This window comes from Emydura macquarii, unplaced genomic scaffold, assembly GCF_026122565.2.
Source record: "Emydura macquarii macquarii isolate MOO-44397 ecotype Brisbane River unplaced genomic scaffold, CSIRO-AGI_Emac_v2 contig_2994, whole genome shotgun sequence".
NCBI classification, from domain to species: domain Eukaryota; kingdom Metazoa; phylum Chordata; order Testudines; family Chelidae; genus Emydura; species Emydura macquarii.
The window spans coordinates 1,246,718-1,255,078 of NW_027133131.1; the positions used below are offsets into that span (position 1 = coordinate 1,246,718).

The 8,361-nt window shown below is 60.9% G+C and overlaps 1 protein-coding gene across 2 annotated transcripts; it reads left to right on the top strand.

Annotated features, from left to right (window-relative positions):
- Positions 1 to 479: 479 nt before the first annotated feature.
- WNT1 (Wnt family member 1) lies at positions 480 to 7,499 on the top strand. 2 transcript variants are annotated; one of them, XM_067529760.1, is made up of 4 exons: positions 480 to 1,283; positions 2,941 to 3,194; positions 4,779 to 5,044; positions 5,984 to 7,499. In XM_067529760.1, exons 1-4 carry the CDS (start codon positions 1,183 to 1,185, stop codon positions 6,470 to 6,472), a joined length of 1,110 nt encoding a protein of 369 aa, XP_067385861.1. In that variant the 5' UTR covers positions 480 to 1,182; the 3' UTR covers positions 6,473 to 7,499. The 2 variants fall into 2 exon arrangements, with proteins under 2 accessions (XP_067385861.1, XP_067385862.1); XM_067529761.1 differs by having other exon boundaries at positions 1,195 to 1,478.
- The last annotated feature ends 862 nt before the right edge of the window (positions 7,500 to 8,361 follow it).

The following is an 8,361-nucleotide window of genomic DNA, read 5'->3' on the forward strand; positions in this document are numbered from 1 at the left end:
AGAGGGGAGAGAAGCTGCCACAGAAGCCTCAGCAGCATTCGGAAGCCAGATGTGGCCAGCGGAGCCCCCACCGTACATGTGAGCGCAGCCGTCCCCGGGTGACGGGCAGCATGGTGCGGACGAGGAGACCATGGCAGGGCGGCAGGAGCTGATCCCGGGCCAATCTCAGCAGGGGGACCCGGCCCCAACCCGGAGAGCCCTTCTCCTGTGCTCAGCTCCATCCTGCTGTGGGATCTCAGCACCTCTGGACTCGACTTTCCCTTACAACCCCCTACTCCGACCTGTCCTGCTTCTGTGGTCATGGGCGCTCTGGGCGCCTCTGGGGGAAAATGAGTTGCAAGAAACCTCCGGGACTCAGCCAGCTTCGAGCCAATGATTGTGCATGGAGCTGGCTAGGAGAGGGGTAGGGTGGGGGTGGGCAGAGGGGGGGGGGCGTGTGAGTGACAGACACTAACCTTCATCCCCCTGATGTGGATTTGCTCCCATGCAGAGAAGGATTTCGGAGGAACCGATGGATTTACAGAGTCTGGACACTTGAGAGAATTAATCTCAAGTCGGGTGATGGACAGTCTGATGGCAAGCTAGCCCGTCTCAGGCTGCCCCGTAAGAAGTGATGCGGCTCTTCCACTTCCCATTGTTAGCATGAGAACACTGCCTGGATCCTACACAGATGTCTCATTCCATGGAGACCCTCCTCGCTGCCTCTATAAGAAGGCAGGGGCTCTGGGATGCTTTGGAGATGGTTGGAGGATGCTCAGCACTCAACAGCAGCCTGTGACCATCAAACTTTTTCCCCTAGTGGTTTAATTCCTCTCAGGGGGAATCATCTCTCAGAGACTGCCAGAAACCAGAAGATTGGAGCCTTTCCTTCAGCGTTTTCATATTTCTGAGGATGCCGGCATTACTGCCAATTCAACTGTGACACCACGTTTTAGTTCCATTCTATTTTTAGCCTTTAAGTTTCTATACATATATCTATATATTTATATATAGCCATATACATAGACACACCGTATCTCTCTGTGTGTGGATGTATATATAGATATATAGATAGCTAGAGAACCAGAAATGATTAAGCCAAAGAATTTGTTGTAGGATTCTCCTTGCAGCAAGACTTTTTATATCTATAATTTTTGGTGTCTCTGGAAGTTTTATCCGAGCGACTGCCCTGCAGCCAAAGCAATGAGACCTGTGGCATTAATTTTAGGGTTTAAGACCTTGTGGGTTTTGGCATTTTCGTCTCTTTCCAACACGCTGGCGGTGAATAACAGTGGGAGATGGTGGTAAGTCTCTGCTTTTGCATTTATATCAATTTCAGAAATCCTAGACCTGGTCATTCTCCTTTTGCAAATGTAGCAGCGGAGAGAGAGAGAAATTCAGCAAACAAGTGCAGAGAGGGTCTGGTCTCACTGCAGGAGGGAACGCAGCTGCTCTCCACAGCATCCGGAGATGTCTGGGGAGAAATTTCAAGAACTCAGGTGTCTGCTTCTAAGGATGAAAAAATGTTGATAATCTGCACTGAGGAGCAAAGGCGCCTTCCAAGGGCTTGGAGCCCGGGCGTTTCCTCTACCCCGGCACACCTTGCTCCTCCTGTCTTTTTGCTTTCTCCGGTAGACAGATTTCTATATTTATGACCAAATCTGTTTTCCTTCTGTGTGTTCCTCTGCCCATCGTGGGGTTGCAGGGGGGAGTTGCTGATGGAACTTTGCTATAACAAAACCCATCCATGCATCCCCCCCACACCCATCTTATCTATCTATCTATCGCCATGCACATCTAGCTAGCTATTGCTATATAAAGACACACACACACACTCACACACAGGATGATCTAGGCAGCGCACGCTGCTAATTCTACACAGACTCTATGGAGCAGGGACTGACTTTTCATTACACGAGTGAAGGCTCTGATCCCTGACTAGACACGACCATAATCACACGCTGTACATAGAGACACAGAAACAGCTGCAGGCTATAGACACACACCTCTCGCAGATACAAAACACACCTTTGTGTGCTCGCGCTCTTCCTCTGTTGCTCACTAGGGCGTGTATATTCGTACGTCCGTACACACTGATGATGTTACGCCCTCAGCACTGGTTTGAGGGACACAGCCACACCATGTCAGCCTGACATGTCACACTGTGTGTGCGCATACAACTAGCTAGATACACATACACACAGTGTGAGTGGCTGTAGGTATACCTGATATACAACAGAGGAGATATCTACACAAAGAGGTGCATACACACATGTATGCCAAAGACATGGGATAAAGGTGTATGTCTGTTTGTTGTGTGTCTGCAAAGCCGTTATGTTTTACTGTGTCTATGATAGCCAGCTACAGAGCGGTGTGTGGGGCTGGACGGATGGGTGGGGTTTCTCCCCCCATGTCCTGCAGATGCACACTCATGCCATAGTGACAGTCCGGGGCTCCGGTCCCTGCCGTTGCCAGGCTCCGGGGGAGGCTTTTCCCTCGTGTTTTAATTACTGCCTAGACCTGGCCTGTCGGGCTGATTTAGAGCGGGGGGGGAGGGCGGGGTTGCAGCACTTGACCTCTCTGCATGGAACAGGCCATGCCCGCTCATTGCCTGGCACGGCTTTGAGCAGCCAGGACCCGGCACCCTGTGCTGTGGCATCTTGGAGCTGGGGAACTCGGGGCTCTGCCCATCCTGGAGCCTGTCCCACTCCTCACCCACGCCCCGGCGCTATGCTCTACCCCTCGGAACTGGGAGTGGAATCTAGTGGTTAGAGCAAGGGCTGGGAGCCGGGACTCCTGGGTTCTATCCTGGCTCTGGGAGGGTTGTGGGACCTAGTGGTTAGAGCAGGGAGGCTGGGAGCCAGGACCCCAAGTCTGGTGGGGGGCGGGGGCTGCTCCGGTCGTGGTCTGTCGGTCGGGCTTGTGCCACGGCGCTTTATCCTCCGCCCCCGCTGTCCGCAGGGGCATCATCAACGTGGCCTCCTCCACCAACCTGCTGACGGATTCCAAGAACGTGCAGCTGGTGCTGGACCCCAGCCTGCAGCTGCTGAGCCGCCGGCAGCGCAAGCTGATCCGCCAGAACCCCGGCATTCTGCACAGCGTGAGCAGCGGCCTGCAGAGCGCCATCAAGGAATGCAAGTGGCAGTTTCGCAACCGCCGCTGGAACTGCCCCACCACCCCGGGGCCCAACATCTTCGGCAAGATCGTCACCCGGGGTGAGGCTGCGGGGGGGCGCCCGGCCGGGCTTAAAGCAGGGGGCTGAGCTTCCCTTCCGGGCTCGGCCACCAGCTGTGAGCTTGGTCAAGGCGAGGGGGAAACTGAGGCAGAGCAGGAGGCAGGCAGTGGCTAGGAGTGCCACGTGCTCCCCTCCCACCACGTGCTGAGGACCCCTCCCCCTGCGCGCCATACCTGGTGGGTCACCCCCCCCCAATAGCAGTGATGGCTCGCCCCCCCCCCCCCCGGCAAACACACACCGAGCGGCCCAGCAACCCGGGGGCACAACCCCTCTGCAGAGGGCTCTGTGTGGGGCCAGCCTGTTTTTCATTCAGTGCTTTTAAAAAAAGTTTCCAAAATAGGGCCCTGTGGCCTAGTGGCTGGAGCTCGAACTGGGGCCCTGGACTCCTGGGTCCCCTCCCGCCCTGCCTGGACTGGCAGCTCTGGCCAGGGCCGGTGGGGGGCGGGACTCGGTCAGCCCACGCACGAAGGGCAGAGCTAGAGTCACCCCCCAGGTTAAAGGGGCCAGTGTCCGCACGGGGCTGCCGTGGCAGAAATCCCCCACTGGGAGCTGTATCCCCAGCCCGGCCCGGCCAGGCCCAGCCCCGCCCTGGCAGGGTATTTTTCTCTCCCTCACACGTGCATGAGGCTCGGGCGCCTGGGGTCCAACTAGCTTCATCGGGGAAAACAAACAAGCAAAGGTGGGGCTGTGCTCGGGGGAGCTGGGGGTGCCCCCACCCCAGAGTGCACGGGGGGGCGGGGAGCCGGGTGCCAGTCCCTGCCCAGCTGGTCTCCCCTGCAATTGTGCGCCTGCAGGTGCCTGCCCCCGGCCCAGCCATCCTGCCACTCTCCCACCAGGACCTCTGGGAACGCACCCCCAGCCAGCACCTCCCCAGGGCCCCTGGCACATCCACCATGATGGCTGCAGCCCTTCCCCCTAAAGCCCAGCTCACAATCATCCCCTCCCCCCTGCACAGGGACCCCCCCCCTCGTCCACCTTCCCCCTTGAGCAGCCCCCGCGAGTCCCCAGCCATGCACCTCTCCGCCGCCCCAGGGCACAGCCAGCACCTTCCATGAGGGACTCCAGACGCTGCAGCTCCCTGCCCTCTGCACCTTCCACCTGCCCCCTCGTCCCTCACTGCCCCTTCTTCAGCACTAGGGGGAGCCAGGGAGCTCAGCATGCAAACCTACCTGGCCGCAGGTGGGCACGCACCTTTAATTTCCCCCCTTCACCTCTAGGGGGAGCCAGGGAGCCTCCCTGAGCCTGTATGGGGTGTATGACCCGCGGCTTCCTGGCGCTGCAGGGACACGGGGCGAGCCGGCCCCGGCGCCCATCTGGGAGATGAAGTGACTCAGGCTGGGCCCAGCCCAGCCCAGCGTCCCCCCTTCCCCTTGAGGGAGCCACAGTCATCTCCCGCCTTCCCTCCGCCCCCCAAGCCAGGTTACCTTTCGCACGGGTTGGCTGGTGTCTAGGGTGCCCGGGCAGAGGACAGGCGCAGAGCCAGCAGGCCGGGACCGCTCCCTCCCCCGCGCTGTGGGTCCCCGCGCGACGCCGGTGCCCTGAAGCCGCGTGTTTCCCCCCCCAGGCTGTCGGGAGACGGCGTTCATCTTTGCCATCACCAGCGCCGGCGTCACCCACTCCGTGGCCCGGTCCTGCTCCGAAGGCTCCATCGAGTCCTGCACGTGTGACTACCGGCGCCGCGGCCCGGGGGGCCCCGACTGGCACTGGGGCGGCTGCAGCGACAACGTCGACTTCGGCCGGGTCTTCGGGCGCGAGTTCGTGGACTCCAACGAGAAGGGGCGGGACCTGCGCTTCCTGGTGAACCTGCACAACAACGAGGCGGGGCGGCTGGTGAGGAGCGTGCGTGGGTGTGTGTGTGCACGAGTGGGTGTGTGCACGCATGGGAGGGGGGGGGTGTGTGCACGCGTGTGCACGTGTGTGCTGTGGGAAGGGCATCATCTCTGGGGCCCTTTGCCAGCCCAGACGGGCGCTGATGGGGGTCTCTGGCTGGACGCCAGCAGTCAGCGTGCGGCTGCCGGAGCCTCTCGGCGGGGCAGGTCCCTGCAGCTTCTCTTCCTGGGGGGGCATCAGCAGAGGGTGCGGGGGAGCTGCAGCCTCTGAGCAGAGGGATGGCGGAAGCCAGACGTGTGCCGTGCAACACCACAAGGGAGAGAGCGAGACCTGGAGGGACCCGTCCTGCTCTCCTCACATGCTCCGGACTCTCAGCCAAGCCGGTGGGGGCCAAGGGGGTGCAGGACTGATCAGAGCCGGAGAGATGGGGGGAGGGCGAGAGAGAGGCCAGGGAAGGGAGGGCGGAGGCGCCATGGGCGGACACGCCAGGACATGCTAGTACTGACGGGCAACGCCAGGGCTCCTAGTCCAGGCGTGCTGCCGCGCGTGGTCCTGCCGGCATCCAGCACATATGGGAGGAAATGATCCAATTCCTCTAATTGCAGTAAAACCCCCTGGAAAGGAGCCCTGGGAGGTTCCGAGCGCTGCCTCGGCATTCCAGCGCGGGCGGGCGGGCGGGCGGCTGCAGAGCGATCCCGGCGGAACGGCTCTGCTCAGAACAAGCCGCCTGTGGCCAGACAGCCAGCGCCGGCTGGCATCACGCGAGCAGTCCCCCCGCAGCCAGGCAGGCAGGCAGGCGCTGGCTAACGTGCGCTAGCTGGGAGGGAGGGAGGGACGGAGCACACGTGAAGGACTTCGAGGTGGGCACCCCTGTGGGGTCCCGGCTGGGCGCCGCCCTGGGGGGTTCCCTGCCCCTGCTAAGCGTGCCGTGTCCTGCAGACCGTCTTCTCGGAGATGCGGCAGGAGTGCAAATGCCACGGGATGTCGGGCTCCTGCACCGTCAAGACCTGCTGGATGCGTCTCCCCACCTTCCGCGCTGTGGGCGACTTCCTCAAGGACCGCTTCGACGGCGCCTCCCGCGTCATCTACGGGAACAAGGGCAGCAACCGGGCCTCGCGGGCGGAGGTGCACCTGCTGGAGCCCGAGAACCCGGCCCACAAGCCCCCCTCCCCGCACGACCTCGTCTACTTCGAGAAGTCGCCCAACTTCTGCACCTACAGCGGCAAGACGGGCGCGGCGGGCACGGCGGGGCGCGTCTGCAACAGCTCCTCCCCGGCCCTGGACGGCTGCGAGCTGCTGTGCTGCGGGCGGGGCTACCGCACGCGGACCCAGCGCGTCACCGAGCGCTGCAACTGCACCTTCCACTGGTGCTGCCACGTCAGCTGCCTGAACTGCACCAACACACAAGTGCTGCACGAGTGCTTGTGAGCCGGGGCCGGGCGGCAGGAGGGGGACAGAAGCAAAGACCTTCCCTGGGGGGGGGGAGCAAAATCAGGGCCCCCCAGCCTCAGCCTGCCCAGCAGGAGCCCTGCACCTGAATAGCTCCTGCGACACGGGACCTTGTGGGCAGCTCTGTGGCCTCCGCGCTCAGTGGCAGACCTGGGGCCCTCGCCAGAGGCTGACCCAGCACGGGAGCTCAGTGTCCTGCCGCCCCGAGGACGGGGAAGGTCTCGCAGGCGTGGGGGCGGGCTGTCTTCCCTGGACCCCTCCCAGGATGGGACCACCCGCAGGGCCGTCAGGTATCACTGCCCACCCGGGCAAGTGAACTGGACGAGCCCCTGGGTGCCTTTGGGCAGACCTCCCTGCCCCACGCCCTCCGCCAAGCCCTGCCTGGAGGTGGGGGTCGGTCTCCACTGCCCAGCGCTGGCCTCTGTGCTGAGTCGGCCGGTGCCCATCCGAAACCTCCCTTCCATGAGGCTCAGTCACTCCCACCCCCCGGCAGGCGTCACATCCGCCAGCCAGAGACACAGGCTCTGTAGCCCCCCCAGTGCCATCAGCAGCTACCTGCCTTCCTTCTGCCGCATGTCGGGCAATTCAAAGGAGGCTGGAAAGCAACCAGTGCCCGCCACTGCCCCTTGGACAAGTGTTTACAACTATTCCCAAACGCAGCTTGGTTTTTAATCTGGGACTTAGATCATTTTGCCAAGAAAGTAGTAGAGAAATGCTGATTTTTCCCGGTTGTCTGCTCACTCTCGTGCTCTCGGTGGGAATTCTGTACGTAACGTGCACTGAAAACGTGGTCAGACTCGCCTTTGTGTGGTTTGTTTTGTAAATAACGTATTTATTGTGGATGGTTTTATCTCCCGTAGAGCCGGCTTGGCCTGCCCATGGTTGGTCTCTTAGACAATACCTCTCCTCTGTGTTTGAGAAAGAGTTTCCCCCTTTCCTTTTTGTTTTTAATTAAAATAATAATAATGCTTCCTTATGGATCTCGTTCGTAGCGTCTAGAGAAGAATAAAAGCTATATTTTTATCAATCCAGCTGAGTTTCATTTTTTTTGGGGGGGGGGGGGAGATGGGGGAGCACGGGGGCACTTCATCCGCTCCCAGCCCCACGCACGCTGCAGCATCATGCACACCGGTGCGACGTGCACGAGGGCGGCTGCCATGCACAGCTGTTGTGCTAGTGCAAGCAATGGGGCGTCAGAGATCATAACGTCAGACGGGCCCATCAGAATCCAGCCGGGGAATCTCCACCTCCAGCCTCGCGCTGCGAGACACCCAGCCCCAGCGTAAAGGCTCCAGCCATGGAGAATCCACCCCAGGCCCACGGCAGCTGGTTCCAATGGTCAGTTCCCCACTGGGGCTGATTTGCCATTTGAACTGCTCTCACACTGCAGCTGGCTCAACGAGCCCCTTGCCCGCAGGAATCCTCCCAAGGGTGGTTGGAACACGCGGATTAACTCAACCTCACTGGTTAATTACAGCTGCGTGGCTGGCAACCAGACACCATATTCCACCCCAGAAGTGGCTGCATTGCCCCCTCCCCAGTGCGCCTCTCAGCTGCCTGCAGAGTCCGCTCGCACTGCGCTGGGCCAGGGCTTCTGTTCACTAGAGCCCTGCGGGCTGTGAGCGGGGGCAGCTCTGGACTTGGGCCGGATCCTTTTCTTATGCCGGAGTGAGCCTAAAATCACCCCCCCCGCCCCTAACGGTGCTAGACCAGCTCTGAGAGGAGCGCACTAGCATCCAGAGCTGCGCCTGGCAGGCGCCCCATGGTTTGATTGGGGTGCAGGACGTGGCCCGTGCGGCTCCCGGAGGCTGCCCGTTGGGCAGAGATGACGCCAAGGCAGCCGTGGGCCCAGGAGGCCACGCACTCTG

Bases quoted from the DNA above. Each gene is read 5' to 3' on its own strand.
- WNT1 (XM_067529760.1), top strand. From the start codon at position 1,183: ATGAGACCTGTGGCATTAATTTTAGGGTTTAAGACCTTGTGGGTTTTG. The intron at 1,284-2,940 runs GTAAGTCTCTGC...CGCTGTCCGCAG, and splicing joins AATAACAGTGGGAGATGGTG to GGGCATCATCAACGTGGCCT. The intron at 5,045-5,983 runs GTGAGGAGCGTG...CGTGTCCTGCAG, and splicing joins ACAACGAGGCGGGGCGGCTG to ACCGTCTTCTCGGAGATGCG.